General features: G+C 35.7%; 2 protein-coding genes across 8 annotated transcripts in view; one reads left to right on the top strand and one right to left on the bottom strand.

Annotated features, from left to right (window-relative positions):
* Nucleotides 1–19,717, bottom strand: part of AP4E1 (adaptor related protein complex 4 subunit epsilon 1) — a 320,304-nt gene that overhangs the window by 106,072 nt on the left and 194,515 nt on the right. The window lies entirely within an intron of this gene.
* Nucleotides 1–19,717, top strand: part of DMXL2 (Dmx like 2) — a 56,144-nt gene that overhangs the window by 26,572 nt on the left and 9,855 nt on the right. For 2 of the 7 annotated variants that reach the window (XM_049812865.1, XM_049812861.1), the window contains exons 17-34: nt 334–561; nt 1,275–2,954; nt 3,260–3,370; nt 4,115–4,284; nt 6,196–6,293; nt 6,455–6,620; nt 7,569–7,833; nt 8,563–9,659; nt 10,764–10,955; nt 12,604–12,680; nt 13,339–13,469; nt 14,159–14,407; nt 15,302–15,340; nt 15,990–16,171; nt 16,524–16,654; nt 17,581–17,666; nt 17,915–18,116; nt 19,181–19,298. In XM_049812865.1, the coding sequence (XP_049668822.1) occupies nt 334–561; nt 1,275–2,954; nt 3,260–3,370; nt 4,115–4,284; nt 6,196–6,293; nt 6,455–6,620; nt 7,569–7,833; nt 8,563–9,659; nt 10,764–10,955; nt 12,604–12,680; nt 13,339–13,469; nt 14,159–14,407; nt 15,302–15,340; nt 15,990–16,171; nt 16,524–16,654; nt 17,581–17,666; nt 17,915–18,116; nt 19,181–19,298 (5,222 nt within the window). The remainder of the gene's footprint in view (nt 1–333; nt 562–1,274; nt 2,955–3,259; nt 3,371–4,114; nt 4,285–6,195; nt 6,294–6,454; nt 6,621–7,568; nt 7,834–8,562; nt 9,660–10,763; nt 10,956–12,603; nt 12,681–13,338; nt 13,470–14,158; nt 14,408–15,301; nt 15,341–15,989; nt 16,172–16,523; nt 16,655–17,580; nt 17,667–17,914; nt 18,117–19,180; nt 19,299–19,717) is intronic. The other 5 variants (XM_049812867.1, XM_049812864.1, XM_049812866.1 and 2 more) reach the window with 3 other exon arrangements.

Raw genomic sequence — 19,717 nt, 5'->3', positions numbered from 1 at the left:
AAATAATTTATCAATGCAATAGAAGCAGTAAGATTCTTTACAAAGGTCAGTTGCATTCTGTACCAATAGCAATATAAAAATTAGTTGATAGGGTGAGTAATGTACTTAAGCACTGGATTCTTTATTTTAAACTATCAGTATTTCAGAACATTACAGGTATCTTAAAATGAATAGTCACAGCATGCAATAAAACTAACGCAGCCTGCAGACGCCATATAATTATTTAATATGTGGCTTAAGCACTGCTAAAAAATACATCTGGTTATAGGACATTCATGCCTTGTCCTTACTTATAAACAATTTTAACACTTTCGGCAATTTTTTTATATATAGCAAAACCAACTGAAGCTACTTCATCAGAGAATAAGCTTAGTGTACCTGAGCAAAAGACTGTGGATTCTTCTCCAGATGTATCACCCGGCATAAGTCCCATTCCACGATCTTCATCAATTGCTAATCTTCAGACTGCTAGTAAACTCATTCTGAGCTCCAGACTTGTGTATAGCCAACCTCTGGATCTTCCTGTTGGTGTAGAAGTAATAAGAGCAACTCCATCAGCAGGTAAATTTAACATTTTTTTTCTGTCCAGTTGGTCCACTGATTTTACCTCCTAGTTTTTATAGGATTGTATCTCCTCGGCCTATCACATTCTGATTTACTGACACAGGGAATGCAGGACTAAAGAGGCTCTCTCAAATCATTGTGATCTTGTCATGTTGCTCTTTCACAAATGTATCAAGTCCCCACTGGAAAGCTGTTCCTGACACTTACGCTGTAGTAGTTGGAAACTTCTATCCCTTATTTATAATGAACAATTTATACCTGCTTGTTCATTGGCCAGCATTAATGTGTTGGGTATATAGTGCTTTTTTTCCTGATGCACTTACACCTTCTTTGTCTGTCTTTCTGTGTCTCTCCTATCTTTGGAACCCTCTTAGGTTTAATTTTTGTAGGCTATATGAACTTAATCTTAACTTAATCTCATCTGATTAAGGCTTTGTATTCCTGTCATTATTCTACCAACCCTACTCCGAATTAGTTCAGTTCCAGCTTATCTTCTTTGAGTAGTGACTAGAAATGCAGATGATTAGTAATGTTCAAGCTGCAAGACTGTTATCAGTCTCAATACATTTGCCCTACCCAACTCCAAATTAGAAAAATAATACCAGGTTGTAAAGCTCTCTATCAGTAGTTAGACAGTGTTATGTCTGCCTTTTTCATATAGCCATTCTACTTTGCATTACTAAAACTAAATATGTTTGTTCTAACTTCAGGTCACCTGAGTTCTTCATCAATATACCCAGTCTGCCTTGCACCTTATTTGATAGTAACGTCATGTTCAGATAACAGAGTGCGGTTCTGGAGATGTACTGTAGAGACAGACCTAAACAGCAAAAATGAAGAAAAGGAAACATATCATTGGAGAAAATGGCCTTTAATGAATGATGAAGGAGAAGACAACAGCAGTACAGTGAGCATAGTAGGGAGGCCAGTTGCCGTTAGCTGTTCTTACACGGGACGTCTTGCAGTAGCATACAAACAACCCATACAGCATAATGGTTTTGTGTCCAAAGAATTTTCCATGCATGTTTGTATACTTGAATGTGAGTCTACAGGAGGATCAGAATGGGTTTTGGAACAGACAATTCATCTGGATGATTTAGTTAAGGTTGGAAGTGTACTTGATTCAAGGGTCAGTGTAGATAGTAATTTATTTGTTTACAGTAAATCAGATGCTTTTTTGAATAAAGACAAATACCTGGTTCCCAGTATCAAGCATTTGGTGCATTTGGACTGGGTATCAAAAGAAGATGGTTCACATATATTGACAGTTGGAGTTGGTGCCAACATCTTCATGTACGGAAGACTTTCAGGAATTGTAACAGATCAAACTAGCAGCAAAGAGGGAGTAGCTGTCATTACTTTACCACTAGGTGGTAGCATAAAACAAGGTATAAAGTCAAAGTGGGTGTTGCTTAGATCAATTGATTTGGTATCATCTGTAGATGGCACTCCTTCACTGCCTGTTTCTCTGTCCTGGGTAAGAGATGGTATACTGGTAGTGGGAATGGACTGTGAAATGCATGTTTATGCCCAGTGGAAACATGCTGTCAAGTTTGGTGATGGAGAAAGTGATGTTTTTACTACTGAAGCCTCAACAACACAAGATCCACTTAAAACAAGCTTGATAGTGAAGAAGACCAGTGTAATTGATGGGGCAGGTATTGTGGATGATGTTTTTGGCGCTCCAACTGTAATTCAGGATGGTGGCCTCTTTGAAGCTGCTCATGTTCTTTCACCTACTCTACCCCAGTATCATCCAACCCAGTTATTAGAACTTATGGATCTGGGTAAAGTTCGCCGAGCCAAAGCCATTCTATCACATTTAGTTAAATGTATTGCAGGAGAAGTTGCAATAGTTAAAGACACAGAAGCTGGAGAAGGAACTGGTCCTAAACGCCATCTTTCTCGCACCATTAGTGTAAGTGGTAGTACTGCAAAGGATACCATCACAGCTGGAAAAGATGGTACTCGAGACTACACAGAGATAGACTCAATTCCCCCACTGCCACTGTATGCACTGCTTGCTGCAGATCAAGATGCCACTTACGTTCCTGAAGAAGCTTCTAAAATACCTCAGGGCTCTGAAGATCATGCTAAGAGAAAAACAGAGGATCAGTACTCTGATCTATTCCAGATTCAGCCTGTTACAACTGAAGACTTCATTGATTTTGAGCCTGAAAAGAGGGAGAGTAAATCAAAAGTTATTAATCTCTCACAGTATGGTCCAACTTACTTTGGCCGAGAACATGCTAGTGTCCTTTCAAGCCACCTGATGCACTCAAGTCTGCCAGGCCTCACTCGACTGGAGCAGATGTTCCTTGTAGCTTTGGCAGACACTGTGGCCACGACAAGCACTGAACTAGATGAGAACAGAGATAAGAATTACTCAGGTTAGTAACTGACGTATTACTGAATTAACATTCATTTTCTTCTCAGCAAAGGTAAACTTAGTCCTTGGGTATTTTGGGATAACAAAGCTGAAAGCTAGCATCGGTTATTCAGATTAGATGCAGTAAGAAAGAAAAACACTTAAATATGAATCTTTACTTATATTTCATACATAATAAGTAACTTGTAGTTCAGGTTCTCAGCAAGTTTAGAAACATACATTCCTCACACACTGCATATAGTAAGTTGTATATATGCCTCTTGTGGTCACCGGTGTGTTCAAAAGTCAGTATTTTATATTTCACAGGAAGAGATACCTTAGATGAATGTGGCTTACGATATTTGTTGGCTATGCGCTTGCACACCTGCCTTCTGACATCACTCCCGCCTCTGTATCGAGTTCAGCTGCTTCACCAAGGTAATTTCTTAGGGTGACGTATTGCTTTCATTTGATCCACTTGAGTTGACAGGATCTGGTTATTTTTGATCTATAATATTATGATATTTCTATTATCTGCATATTCATTTTAGATTATATCTATTCCACTAACACCCTTATCTTGCAAAGCTTAGTATAGGCTTCCCTACATGCACTGAATAGCAAAAAAAAGTATAGGTGTAGAACAGAAGAAATATTCTGCCTTATTCAGTTTGAGGAATGAATAAGTTCCTCAACAAGATGACATACAGATTTTATATATATTTCATTGTTTCTGCTGGAGGAATGAAGATATTGCTTTACATAAGCATGGCTTTATCTTACCTTAAAGATTATTTTACTATTTTCATGACAGCAGGTTGTGAAATACAGGAAAGAAAAGCAGGTACAACCTAAACAGAAGAGAGAGAGGTTTCTGGCCCAGAATGGGTCTGCCTCTGTGATAACAGAATATTTTTCCTTCAGTCTTTCGCCATATAACTCTAGTACAAATACGAATGCAGTTCTGGAAAATGATGGAAGAAGCGCTGAGGAGAGGACATCCTTAGTGAGCAAAAAGATATTTCAGCTCTTCCTTTAGCAGCTCTACTTCCTGTTGAGGGAAACAGTCTCTCTCAGATCTACCTAACTCTTGGGTTGGTGATCCCACTTTGCATCTCTGACATATTCCATTTGCTCATTAACAAGTCTTAATCTTCTGAATTTTGTTATGTTATTGTTTAGGCCTATCTACTTGCCATTTTGCATGGGCTTTTCATTCTGAGGCTGAGGAGGAGTTGATCAATATGATTCCTGCTATCCAGAAGGGAGACCCACAGTGGTCTGAATTAAGAGCTATGGGTATTGGTTGGTGGGTCAGGAATATCAACACACTCCGAAGGTGCATTGAGAAGGTACTTCTTATTGCTTACAAATTATAGTTACATGCTGTTAGGTATGCCTCAAGTGACTTGTATATAGCAGATTCCTTTCTATTCCAGCCCAGCCAGGAGACTGCGTAACTAGTTTTTTCTATGCCAACTGATGTTGGTAGTCCTGGCTTACAAATTTCATTATTCAATAGTAAGATATAATACAACTGATCTAGGGAAAAGCCATTTCTGAAGCACCTCATTTCTGCCCCCCCATATTTTACAGTATGTTAAAGGTCATATTAAGTACTCTATTTTGAGAATAACCTTGTGTTCAGATAGATGAGACAGTATATATCTGTTGTGGTTTAACCCCAGCCAGCAACTAAGCACTATGCAGCCGCTCACTCACTCCCCCCCATCCAGTGGGATGGGGGAGAAAATCGGGTGAAAAAAAAGTAAAACTCCTGGGTTGAGATAAGAACGGTTTAATAGAACAGAAAAGAAGAAACTAATAATGATAATGATAACACTAATAAAATGACAACAGTAGTAATCAAAGGTTTGGAATGTATAAATGATGCGCAGAGCAATTGCTCACCACCCGCCGACCGACACCCAGCTAGTCCCTGAGCGGCGATTCCCCGCCCCCACTTCCCAGTTCCTAAACTAGATGGGACGTCCCATGGTATGGAATACACTGTTGGCCAGTTTGGGTCAGGTGCCTTGGTTGTGTCCTGTGCCAACTTCTTGTGCCCCTCCAGCTTTCTCACTGGCTGGGCATGAAAAGCTCAAAAAATCCTTGACTATAGTCTAAACAATACTGAGCAACAACTGAAAACATTAGTGTTATCAACATTCTTCGCACACTGAACTCAAAACATAGCACTGTACCAGCTACTAGGAAGACAGTTAACTCTATCCCAGCTGAAACCAGGACAATATCTATAGATTAAACAGGGAATTATGCTTTGAGTTCAGTAGTGGGTTTTATTTAAGAAATAAATATATCTAAAACCACTAGTCAATAAAAACTATATAAAGGGTCTTTTTGCAAATTTTCTATTTTTTATAATGGAGTACTATAGAACATAGATCCGAACCGCAAATAAATGCAGGTTTTACTCTTCTGAAGAGTCACAAAATCACTGTTTCACAGAAATATGCACCTATATTATGTAGAACCAAAATAACACCAAATTTCATTTTCAGACAGAGTATTCTTATGGGAGAATAATGGATAAAATGCGATATCGTTTTGGATAATATCTAAAACTGTTTCTCATAGCTACCAATGAGATTTAAGTCCTTGCTTTAATAAGAATTTCAGCTTTCTTGTAACTTGAAGTTTGATGTATTTGAATAATTACTAGCTTTAGCTTTGTATTACAACAAATAATGCAATCTCTGAAATGGTCTGTGGCACAGAAATACTTACTAGTTTACTGAATTTCCAAGTCATCTGTTGTAAAAATACTTTTTAAAAATTTACAGGATACTCAAAAGAACCCAGGAGCAAAACTTAATTATCCTAGTACTCCAAATCCAATACAATTACACCTCCGAGTCCTATACAAAAACCAGTGTTCATTAAAAAAGTACTTGTATTAGCTTAAGTATATGGAACTAACGGATTGCAAGAGGAATTTCACCTAATAGCATGAGTTACTGTAACATTTTTAAAGAGAAGAATTTTTATTTGCACATTTTTAACGTCCCACTGTGGTTGAGAGGGGTTACTATCTGCAGTGCTGCTGTTTTTCTGACTCTTAAGAACATTTACAGTGTAATGAGAGCTGTCACGTATGAAGAAAACATTCTGACAGAAATTATTGTTGCTTTGTAGAAATAATACAGTCACCTAGATCATCCTCCCTAACAGAGAACATATGTTATTTAGCTAAAAGCAACCTTTATATTTTCAGTAATAATAGTAGGTTTTGTTTACTACAGGTTGCAAAAGCTTCATTCCAGAGGAACAATGATGCCTTAGATGCTGCACTCTTTTACCTTGCTATGAAGAAAAAGGCAGTGGTGTGGGGTCTGTTTAGGTAAGTTCTGCTAACTGTAAGTTTGATTAAATCTTAATTGACCAGCAATGCAAAGCAGAATTTATTCAAGATTAGAGTTTAATTTAAAGTGATGTTGTTCGAGTGATTGTGTGCTAAGGTTATCTAATAAGTAGTTGTACACATTGCATTTCTTTATGCAGGTCCCAGCATGATGAAAAGATGACTGCCTTTTTCAGCCACAACTTCAGTGAAGATAGATGGCGCAAAGCTGCTTTAAAAAATGCTTTTGCTTTGTTGGGAAAACAACGTTTTGAACAATCAGCTGCATTTTTCTTGCTAGCAGGTTCACTGAAAGATGCTATAGAGGTATCTACTTTTGAGAAATTAAGATTCCATTTCTAATTTGACCTATGTATGTGCATCCTTACAAGCTATTCTCTCCTGCTGTTTTCACAAATTGTGACAGCACAAATGGTATGGTATGTCCACACATGACCCCCTTGTGCCCTGCAGACATACCACTTACCTCCACACTATTGTGAAAAGCAGCTTGGAAGCTGATCTGAAGGCCAGAATAATTGTTCAGATACATCAGTCCTCAGTGGAAGCACTCTTGGGAATACTAGTCATGACCCTTCTGGCAAAACTTTCTGTTTGATCAGCACAGTTAAGCTGTAGCACTCTGTTCAGCCTCCAGCTATTCTGCATGAGCTATTGTTACAACTTGAAGTAAAAAAAGTAGTCAGAGTTCTCTTCTGAAGCAGTCCTAGGATCCCTTTTTAGTGGAGCTGTGAAGTTGCCTGCCACAAGGGAGGCGAGAGCTGTAAGCAGGATCATAACCTAAGCAGTAGCTCTCAGAAGAGAATGGGAATTAGAGAACCTTTAGTTATCCTGCCTATTTACATGCAGTATGTTTGTCTTCACCTGAGAATGTAAAGAATTTTCCTTAGAAGTTAATTCTGCAGATGAGACAGTGTGAAGAATATCTTACTATTAACATTAGAGTTGGAAGTTATGTTTATTCTAATAGGTCGAATAAAAATAAACATGTTTACTTCTGCCATATTAATTTTTGACATGCTGATGTACTGCTATGCATGTGATAGTTCCTGAAATAGAAGTACGCTTCTTTCCAAACATGGAAGAAAATACGTTACTTAGATATATATCACTTACCACATTTTTGACCCAAAGAACAGATATGATGAGAAAAAATTATCTGTTCTGTAAACATATATTGCTATTCCCTTCACTGTTATTTTAAAGAACTACCTTTCCCTCATAAAGCAATCTTTTCCCCGCTTCTTACCGTAGGTGTGCCTTGAGAAAATGGAAGACATCCAGTTGGCTATGGTTATTGCTCGTTTATATGAATCAGAGTTTGAAACCTCTGTCACATACACCTCCATTCTTTATGAAAAGATTCTGGGTTGCCATAAGGATGGAACTGGGTTCAGCTGTACTAAATTGCATCCTGATCCATTTCTGAGAAGCATTGCATACTGGATAATGAAAGATTACACTAGAGCACTGGACACGTTATTGGAGCAAACACCTAAAGATGATGATGAAAACCCAGGTAAGGGAAAAACGTTAGCCTGATGGGACAAACTTATTAAGACAAAGTAGAGAAGAAGAAATAGTTTCTGTGTATGTTTGCAGTCCCTGCCATTATGCTGAAATCATTAAATGGCTTCTGTACTGGCCCACTCAATTTCTACTCCTTAAAAAAAAAAATTTAAAAAAAATCCAATTTATTCTAAGGACTTGTCTCCAATCCCCAATACTGAACTTAGTACTGCTGTCAGATAAGCTCAGGAGGGCCGCCTTTGTTGGGTACTTCCCTACAATACCTCTCTACTGAATGCTGGCTAGTCTTTATTCCAGTGGACTTAAATTCTCATTCTTGCTTCTAGGAGTTATCAGTGTTCTATAGCAGGATTTCCTATCCTGTCTCTTCTGAGACTAATGTTAAATGACAGGTTGCTACATAGGTTTCTGTGGCATATTCCCTCCCTTGGGGAAATCTCTACCTGGCTGATTACCTCAGCTTTTTTTAGGCTTAGCTGAGTGGAGTATAACAGTGAGGCAAATGAGAGAATTCAGTATCTTTCTACTCATCCAGCTCATACCTTTAATCTTTTGGGGGGGAATAAGTAATTCTTTAATTTTGTTTTGGCAGCTAGACCCAAAACTGTCTTTGTTATTGTGTTTTGACAAATCTCTGTAATGCAGGAAATACTGCAAAACAGAATGATACCATTTTAAAGCTATTTTCAATAGATGTCATATCTGTTTAATTCCTTAGTTATTGTCAAGTCATGCAATCCTGTGGTATTCAGTTTTTACAATTATCTTCGAACCCACCCTTTGCTCATCCGAAGATACTTCAGCTCACCAGAAGGGACTTTGGCTACCTTAGGTCTAAAAACTGAGAAAAGCTTTGTTGATAAAATTAATCTTATAGAAAGGAAATTATTCTTCACTACTGCAAATGCTCATTTTAAAGTGGGCTGCCCTGTACTAGCTCTTGAAGTCCTTTCCAAAATTCCAAAAGTAAGAAAAAAGTCTACTGTAGCTGCAGAGAAAGATCCATCTAGTCCTCCAATACAGGCTGGTGTTTCAGATTCCAAAGCTGTAAGGGATGGTGCTGGAAGTGGTGATATAGACTGGTCAAAGCCAGTTTCAACTTCCTTTGCTTTGGAGAACACTGTTGAATCTTCAGCACAATTTGACTGGAGTCAACCAGCAGTAAAATTTGATGATGAGCCCCTTACTCTTGATTGGGGTGAAGACAAAAATGGGTCAGATGAAGAGGATAAGGATGTTGGTATAATGATGAAAAAGTCAAAATCTGATTCTAAGAATGGAGAAGATGAGAGAAACTCAGACACCAACATCCTACAAACACCACATGGGGAGATTTCTGATGCAGGAGACACTGAGGTTGATGTTATTGCTGAACAATTGAAGTTCAGAGCCTGTTTGAAGATCCTTATGACTGAACTGAGGACTTTGGCTACAGGTTATGAAGTAGATGGAGGAAAGCTCAGATTTCAGCTGTACAACTGGCTTGAAAAAGAGATTGCAGCTATGCATGAAATATGCAACCATGACACAGGGGCCAAAGACTATTGTAAAACATATACCAAAGTAAATGGGGATCTACTTGATCACGACGATATTATGGATAAGCCAGACATTGGTTCGTATGAACGGCACCAGATAGAAAGACGTAGGTTACAAGCAAAACGAGAACATGCTGAAAGACGAAAGTGGTGGCTGCAGAAGAACCAAGCTCTTCTAAGAGTTTTTCTAAGTTATTGTAGTCTTCATGGGGCACAAGGTGGTGGTTTAGCATCTGTAAGAATGGAGCTGAAGTTCTTGCTGCAAGAGTCACAGCAGGTAAAACAAATTCAACTAATTTCTATTCACAAGTGTGAACAGTTCTGGACTGTCACTTTTGTCAAATGCTTAAGTTTGTGCCTAGATGGATACTTCTTATGTTCTGCAAGTCTTATGGCCAAGATCATTTTAATGTTCTTGGAGAAAGAACTTGGTATTTAAGCGTGCTGCTTTTCCATATTCTGATTATTTGGTACTTAAGAATCTATATATGACATTGAGGATTAAGCTATCTATAATTATGGAATGTAAATGTTGCTGTTTATACTATAGCTGCAGCATTGTATGTGTGTTTTAATAAAATTATAATTTTGATCACAATATTCTGGGTACCTATGTAATAAATTAAATTCACAGTTGCTGAAATATGACAAAATCTCATTCCCTGCACCTCTGCAAATCATGCAAGGGAGCTACAAGGAATGGGGTCTTAGCTGCAAGGCTCAACAAGTAATACCAAGTCAGACAGGGTAGTGCTCCCTTTTACTATGTTATGACATTTTCTACATTTATTTCATACAAAAAGAAGTATTTTCCAGCAAACGTAAATAACTAACCTGAGCTACAGCAGATAATCTGATACTGGGCAAGTCATTTAACTTGCTCTAGTCCTCAATTTTTCGCATTTCAAATAGGAGCAGTAGACAACTGTTTTGGTGGTACTAGGCTTAGCACAATCCTTTAAGAATAAAAAAAATTAAAATGTTTGTTTCCACTTGAGGAACTCAGATCAGTGCAAATTTGACTTCTGTTATAAAACTCAGACCGGTGAGTATTATGTCAACTTATGCTACTGCAAGTGCATTTTTAGTTAGTGTTTCTTAATAGACAATCCCAACACTTCCTAATGAACTACATAAAAAAGCTCTCCCAGCACTAAACTGAAAAGAGTTCCAGGAAACTTGGCTATCAGGTGTGATCCATATTATTATAGTAAAGAACTTACTTTTGACATCAGTCACAATAAAATCTTGTCTGTACTGTGTAGACAGCAGTGGAAGAGGATAAATAACCCTGGAAAAACATTTAAGATGTAAAATTATCATTTTTTTAAACTTTTTTCTGAAAGCAATAATTTTAAATACAATCTTTTCTTCTAAACAGGAAACTACTGTAAAACAACTTCAGTCTCCACTTCCATTACCCACAACGCTACCGTTGCTTTCTGCAAGCATAGCATCCACAAAAACTGTGATAGCTAATCCTGTGCTGTATTTAAACAACCACATCCATGATATTCTTTACACTATTGTGCAGATGAAATCGCCACCACATCCTAATATTGAAGATGTCAAGGTAATGAAAAGCCTTCAGGAAATGCTAAATCATTTTTTATAAAATGGGGAGTGAGCATGAGAAAACTAAAATGTGGTGTTTGAGTTAACTTTTCAACACTTACCCTTTCACAATACTGACCTTCTCCCTTAAGTCTAGTGACTGAAAATGCTAGTTAACCACTTGCTTTCTGACATCTTTTTGAATCCGCTTAGTTCCCTTTCATCCAAATTCTGGTCATTCTGAGAGAACTATTCCAAATGTGAATGTTTGCTAAAACACTGAATTCTTGGCTCTTAAAACAACATGATCATGCAAGTTAACTAATTATCATCATTCTAGTCAAATCCTGTAGGGAGATTAATGAAAGTAGAGATGGGAGACTGTAAGTTACCATATAACCTTCTATTAAGATAGATATTGTAAACCTTACTCAAGCGTGAATTTCCTCAAGTGTACTGGTTTTTAAGGAATTGTGGTGAATTACTTTATCTGACTCCATATTCAGGAGTGAATATCTTCTGTTCAGATTCAGTAAATAGGGGTGGGGGGTATAGGGGGAAGCCAAAGAGCCTGAGACTATGACACAGTTAATTACTAAGAAGATAAATCATTATTTTGTACATTTAGATCAGTATTCATATTCATTAAATTAATTTGAATTTCTATTAACTAATTAAATTAGGGAAAAATTTAGGAAACTAAATGGGTTGTCCCACTGCAAGGCAGTTACATTTCTAAAACTGTAACCCAAGCTCATTTACATCTCATTTTCTCTGTTATAGCAGTTGACTCCTTTTACATCCTGCATTATGCTATAGCAAGCATCTTTCTTACTCTAAAAACTCATATTTCACATCACATGCATGTTCTTTTAAAAGAGAATTCAGAAAGAAGAGCTGACATCTCCTAACTGCAGAACAACTACTTAGATAATTCATAGCTTGAAGCTAAGGTTTAGCATTTGATTAAATGGAAAGATAGTAGGAAAAGATGGAAATGAACACAGGGTGGGTTTAAAAAAGTTTACATTTTTAACAGTTTGACAGTACCATTTTCTTCACACTGTGGATTTCATCGGACTTTCCAAGAAATCCTTGCATTTCTTCTGTTTAAGAACTGGAATGTTTCTGTTGCATTATGAGGCACTAACGGAGTATTATTCTTGTTACTCCTGGAGACTTCTGGAAATTTATAAGCACATAACTGAGGTAAAAAAGAGATTATAGATAAAACAATCATACAATGATTACACAAACTTTTGTATTTTATGCATATTGAGCAACTACTACTACTACATTGAACTGCAATGTTATATAATACAGCTTCCAGGAACCATTCTATCAAATTTATTATCATAAGAGGACATACTTAATCATTCCTTCAGTATACTCATTCATTGTGGCAGTTCTATATTAGAATAAAGTTAATGATCTTGACATAATATTAGAAGGTTTTGACTGCAATCAAATGATCTTGAACAAGCAGTTATAATTTTCAAAGTACTGTATTGTAAACTTAAAGTAACATTCAGTTACTATTTCCTGCAGTTGTTTTAAAACTAGGACATTCCTGTATAACAAGTTTCTAATGCTGTTTAGAAAGAATTGTAGTTTACTCACCTTTTATATGTAACTTATGTATAATTTATTGGCTGTTTTTATTTTAGGTGTACACACTTCATTCTTTAGCAGCTTCGCTTTCTGCATCCATTTATCAAGCACTATGTGACAGCCACAGCTACAGGTAAAAATGGAAGTGTTTTTACAGTCCTACATTTGAAGTATACTTTGTGTATCCAAAATGGAAATTCTTAGTGCATGTGTCTAAAAAAGGGATTAAATATCCATGTATGGGTATAGATACTTAAACAGTATACGTATTGCTAGCTTTGATATGCAAGATCAGTTTTACCCAGATAAAATAACAGCAGTCATTCAGATTTTTTCCAATAAATAATAGGAAGATCTGGTGTCACTCTCACTTGGGATGCTTGTGAAAAATATTTCATTCTTTGCTGAATAGGGGTGAAGGGGAAACATTTGAGCCTAACTGAAGTCAGGTTTCAGGCAGTTTATATTCCAAACTGGAAGAGAATGCTGTAAAAACATTTTTTAAAATTCTTCACAACAAATATATTATTAAAATTTTTGAAAAAGCTTTTTTCATATCTGGAGCTATGCATATAACATATTAAAATTGATAATGCCACATGGAAACATTTCAAGTTTTAATAAAAAAGTGTATTTTGTGTACCATGAAATTATAAAATTCTTGACTTAGTCCTATAGAATTTTAAATGTTGCATTTTCTGATTAAAATGAGAAGCGTGTATATATACTATGCTTTATTACAAAAAATATTATAAAATTCTTTCTCATTAAAAAAATTAATTTGTATTTAGCAGTCAAACAGAAGCGAATCAGTTTACAGGGATGGTTTATCAAGGACTGCTTTTGAGTGATCGACGCAGACTGAGGACAGAAAGTATTGAAGAGCATGCAACTCCAAACTCATCTCCTGCTCAGTGGCCTGGTGAGACAAGAATAAGGTTACTTTTAGCACCACTGGACCAGCTCCACATTTCAAAATTATTTCACTGTCCTGTAATATGATGGATGAAATGACTGATGATCAATGATGGACAAGTGTTTCTGATTTAGTTCTCAAATTAATAAGAACCTTTAACTTTTTCACTTATCAAAACAAATAAAAATAAACTTTCTATGTGGCAAACATCTTGCTTGAAGAAGAGACCCCGATCTTTAGGATAAACTCAAGCTGATAATTTCTTATCCTAAAATGTTTTTCTCGTCTGCCTCACCCCCTAGCAAAGCTATTTCTGTTAGCTGTTTCTACAGTACTGTCTTACATCTATACTTTACTTGCTATAGCTATCAAAACAGCTACTCCCAATGTATGAGTATAAATTTAGTATTTTGAGGTCAACTGTGGAAACAGTGCAGGAATTTCATAGGCAAGCTGAAGTGCCCATAGTATTTGCAGAGAAGTACAACAAAGTCGTCTCAGACCCAAGAAGGCTTTTTTAAATTTTGATCTTTATGATTTTAAGAAAAATATTAATAGGATGTTTCATCTGAATAAAAGTATCATGTGGGTATTAGTATATGTTTAACATGAAAGGTAGAGGTGAAAAATTTCCCTTTTTTCCATTTGTACTCCTACTCACTTAACGTAGAACTTTTCCTCTTTTCACTTTGCAGGTGTGAGTTCACTTATAAATCTCTTAAGTTCAGCTCAGGATGAAGATCAACCAAAGCTAAACATCCTACTTTGTGAAGCTGTTGTAGCTGTCTACCTGAGTCTCCTTATACATGCCCTTGCAACCAACTCATGTAACGAATTATTTCGACTAGCAGCCCATCCTTTGAACAGTCGAATGTGGGCTGCTGTTTTTGGCGGAGGAGTGAAACTTCTCGTAAAACCTCGAAGGCAGTCAGAAAATATTCCAGGTACTTTGTTCTGTAAAGGTCATACTAATAATTTGCCTTTTATACTTTCTAGTAACCTAGGAGAGATTTCCTTCCTTTTAAAGACAAAAACCAAGCAAGCAGAATTTAAGTATCTAGTGGCAAGCAAAACTGTTATATTAATTAAAATGCAGAAAAAATATTAGTCTTGCAGTAGTCCTTTCCAACAGCACCCAGCACACTTTGAATTTGCCATAAAAACTGTGCAGTTTTTATATTGCTATTATTATTAGCTACTTATAACACTTTTTGGGACTTTCAGTCATTATTTTTTAGTGAAAAAACAGATGGTATAAATCATTGTTAATATCTATGGTTTTCTGTACATGAGAGGTGAGTGTTACTGTTTAACAACTGCCGTAACTTGGAAATAGTATTTCTGAAACCAGTTTCTATTTAAGAAATTATTTCACCTTGCAGAAGACCACAGAGAAGAAATATCAACTTCATCTGTCAGAGGAATGGTTCATGCGTATGTCAGGTCCAGCTAAAACCAGGAATTTTGCAAAGGCAGATGAGCATGTCTTAATGAGGAAAAGCAAAATTGGAGATTAAATTTAGGCTCTGGAAACAGAGACAAGTACAACCATTTGTCATAGACTTCATGCTTGCAACAGTACTGAAAATCATGTCACGCAGACTTTAAAAACAATAGGCTTGAAACTCACGCAAAAAATAGATGTTCCATATCTCAAATATAAAATAAAACAGTAATAAGGCAATGCACTATTATAAGTATGCACAACAGGTATTTGTCATTCGTGGAATAACTTAAACACACTTAGGGCAGTTATTCTCACAGGATGTTAACATGAATAACTTATATAAAGTCATGTCTTCATTTGAGATGTATTCTGTTTTCCTTTAACCTACAAGCTGCTACAGTTCCTGATGTTTCAGAGGATGGTAATGAAGGTTTGTAAAAACTTGCAGTGTAGATGAATGTTAGTAATGGCTTTTTTTTGTTTAAAAAAACAGGTTTTAAATATCTAGCTCCTTTGTAATAAATTAAGTGTGATCTTCAATGTTGCCTAGCCAATAACACTTTGAAAAACAAATTCCACATTAATATTTTGAAAACTATTAAGACATTTTAAATCATAACATTTCAAAACAGACTTCAGTTGTCAAAAGTCTGTCTATTCAAATTTTCTTCACTATCTTAAGAGTTCTTTAGCTTATATTTTTAATAACTACTGTTTCTTGTGCAGTTTAAAGTTTAGTGAAATTTTATAGATTTTATTTTGCAACAAAATTTTTTAATTTCTTTTTTGAGAAATCTTTCAGCTAAAAGCTTTTTACTTAAAAGCTGCATCTCCCAAGAACTTAAAATCTAGATAATAAAATGTATTTCTCATGATATTTCCAATGGATAAATACAGTTATTGAATTAATCATAGGTGAACTTTTTGTATGATTACACTTACTTTATTTAGGCTGGCTTTGATTTCTGAATTAGTAGAAATTAGTACCAATAACAATGGGTTAGTTGCTTCAGTTATAACATATAGCCATTTCTAAAGTTGCAGTATTAACATCAGCTTTTCAAATTACCTGAATTTAGCACCACCTCTTCCATCAGAAGAAATGGATAAACATCGCCGTCGGTTTAATATGAGAATGCTAGTGCCAGGAAGACCAGTAAAAGATAGCACTGTACCACCACCTGTACCTGCAGAAAGACCCTCTTACAAAGAAAAGTTTATACCTCCAGAACTCAGCATGTGGGACTACTTTATGGCAAAGGTAATTTAAAATGGAAAATAGAAGTTACAGTTCATAAAAGCATCTTTCTTTGTTAAGTTTTAAAGGACGAAAATGATGTGAAAATTTTGAGTGCTTTTCATAGTAAGCTGCAGAATATATCCTCATAATAAAAAATGAAGAGTCTACAAGTCTATTACTTAACTTTCAAAATATGTCTCTTGTCAATAATAGAGATTAACGCTTATCCCCTTGCTACTTTTTTATGTTTTAGGGAAACTTATTTATAGGTTAACTTGTCATTTAAACTCTATGACAGCAATAGCTAAAGTAAGAGCTGACTATTAAGAGATCAGAAAATTCATTTATAGCAGACTGTTATTTTGCATTGCAGCCATTTCTTCCTTTATCAGACAGCGGTGTTATATATGATTCTGATGAAAGCATTCACAGTGATGAGGAAGAGGATGATGCTTTCCTCTCTGATGTACAGATCCAGGAACACAAAGATGCCAATTCTTACAGGTTAGCAGAAATTGCCACTATTTTAGAGTAATTACGTTGTGTGCTTACCTTTGCTTCCAAATTAAAGAAAATACAGGTCCTCTGCACCATCCAGACTTATCTGTGGCAATGGGATTACAGAAGTGACAAATTCTCATCATGGTAACAGTTCCCCATTTACTTGCCAAAAAAACAGGATTAGGAAGTCAAAGCTGTGCGGTTTGTGTTTTTGGGAAGGGGAAGAAACGAATAAAAAAACCCGTATCTTCACTTTTAAGACACAAAGAACATGAGGTACCACAATGCCAGCTCTAGAATGGTGTTTTAGGCTACTGTTTAAAGTATAACGTCTAGTTTTTGAATGAGAGGCAGATTAAATAGAACACTTAAAGGAGAAAATGTTAAAAGACAAAATAAAGTGGATGATGTCAGCATTATAATAATGGAGAAAAATGATGGCTCTTTTATGTGTTCAAGTGTCTCATTAGTCCTTACGGCTATACTCTGTAGGATTTGTATCTTTAATATCTATGAGACTCTTTCACTGTGAAAGCTTCTGCCATGAATGCCAAACTCAAGTAGTATCTTGTCTGTATTCATTGTGATTTCATGGAGAATTTCAGGAGATTTTTCAGGGGGCTTGTACTTAATTCTCAGTCTTGCAAAGGCTCATGTATGCATACTCTTTTATCTGGGGGAAGAGTACAATAAACTGGGATTTATAAAAGAGAGAAGGGGATACTATCTGTTACAGTGAGATGCCCTTAGAGGCACCCTTATGTTGCATAGTAGATATATAAGTAGCTTTCTCTATGTGTCTGGTAAACCTCAGTAAACCATCTACACTGTTTTTCTAATCTGTGTATTTGGTAGAAGGCAAAAAAATATTCTGCAGATAACTGTCTTAATGTTGTTTTAACACAACTAAATCTATACTTTTTATACAGCTGGGCTCTTCTGCATCTGACAATGGTAAAATTAGTTCTGCACAATGTTAAGAACTTCTTTCCCATTGCTGGTCTGGAATTCACTGGTATGTTAAATTCTGCTTTACATTTCAGTCTTCTGTGTAAGTGGCTTTCTGTCAGACTTTGCTTTTTAATTTTCATTTTTAAATTTAAATAATTTAATACATTACTTTTTACAATTACCAACACGCACACTTCCTTTCAAGATTTTTTCGGGGGGGGGGGATGTTTGTATTATTCTGGGGTTTTATACACACTAACTTAAATGATTTCTTTTTTCTCTAAGCCTTACTTTATTAATATATCTGTTTAGATCTGCCTGTAACATCACCATTGGGCATTGCTGTAATAAAAAATTTGGAACACTGGGAACAGATTCTTCAAGATAGAATGGACCAGTTTGAAGGCCCACCACCAAACTACATCAATACTTATCCTAGTGACCTTGGTGTAGGTGCAGGACCAGCTATTCTCCGCAATAAAGCAATGATTGAACCTGAAAACACACCATTCAAGTAAGTATTTTTTTCCTAGCAAGACTACGTTCTTTACTAAAGAGTATTTCCACCTAAAGTTAAACAGCCAAATGAAGTTTGGTTAGATCTTGGTTCTAGCCAATGCTTTACAGAAACCACTTTCCCATGTCCCTTTGTTCCTTCTTATGCAGCTGTCTCCTGCAGCAGCCTTTGCTTATTCTGCTGCACCTTTCACAACTGCAGCAAGAAAGAAAAATAAGAAGGAAAGAGTGGAGCTTGGAGGACTACAAATCAAGGGCAACAGCTGCTGTTGGGAAGACCCTATTCAACCTCTTTTACTATTCCTCTAGTAGCAGCTGTCTCCCACCCTACCTCAGCAACAAAAGACAAGAGTTATATAATACATGCAGATGTCAGGAGGAGGAGAAAAGTTGTAGTACAGTCCTTGTAAAGCCAATCCTCCTGCGTTTATACCAATGTAATGCTTGCAGGTATCTTTAAATGCAGAGAGTGAACCATGTTTTCAACTCAAAATAGCTTGCTTTTCTCAATATACTAAAATACAACTTTAGGTTACTTCACTATATATGACTTTGAATTTGATGCTGCTATAGGATTTTATTAAAATATTTTTACAAACATGCACTGCTTCTTTAGAAATATTTGTCCTCAAATCTGAGGCAGTGAATTTTATTTGGCTCATATGAGCTAAATATTTGTGAATTCTTTTGAATACTGAAAGAAATATGTGAGGAAATTCTGTAGGGCCAGCATAATTTCAACATAAAAGCAGTTTTAGTAGAATGTAAATATAGACATAAATGCAAGTTAGCAGATTACACTGTAGTATGTGGAAGCTAGTAACATAACTTGGATTTTTTTAAAAATGCAAGAAAAATGTATCTCTTGATATTTGCCTTGAACAAATTACAGCTTAAACTTTGGTGGTTGTTTTTTTTCCTTCAAATTGGAATTTTAGCTGAAGTCAGAGTCTTTCTTTAGATTTATTTTTTGGGGTTTTGTCCACCTTTAATTACATGGAAGCTTTTTCCTTTTTTTTTTTTATTTTCCCCTCCTTCTTCTTCTTCTTCTCTTTTATACAGATCAAAGGATTATTCAGCTCTTCCAGCAAAAAGGCTCTGGCATTTTCTTGTGAAGCAAGAACTTCTTCAGGAGACTTTCATAAGATATATATTCACAAAGAAAAGAAAGCAAAGTGAGGTAAACAAAGGATGTAACTTTTTTTTAAAAGAAAGCTCAGTTATAACTGTTCCTCAGTCTCTTCAATATTTCTTTTAATTTTTCTTTCCATTTTTTTTGTTGGCATTTCAATTTCTTTTCTTTCATTTAACAGTGGGGTTTTTTTTAAATCAACATGACTGTCATGTTGTTTATTGGAATATCAACTGAATCAAATATTTTTTAGACAAGACATAACTCACCTTACCTTTATGTATTTGAATACTGTCTTAATAAAGAAACAGAACATTTGCAATAACTATAATAAGTAAATAAATTTGAGTCTTCATAATTTTTTGTGTCATATTGAAAAACAAATTTAAATAAGCTATTACTTTGTGTATATGTATATATGCATGAGTAATATATACATATAAAAGTAATATTATATAGTAGTATAT

Source organism: Accipiter gentilis, chromosome 10 (genome assembly GCF_929443795.1).
Source record: "Accipiter gentilis chromosome 10, bAccGen1.1, whole genome shotgun sequence".
NCBI classification, from domain to species: Eukaryota; Metazoa; Chordata; class Aves; order Accipitriformes; family Accipitridae; genus Astur; species Astur gentilis.
The sequence above is the reverse complement of the archived record's forward strand: the minus strand, read 5'-3'. Positions and strand labels throughout refer to the sequence as shown.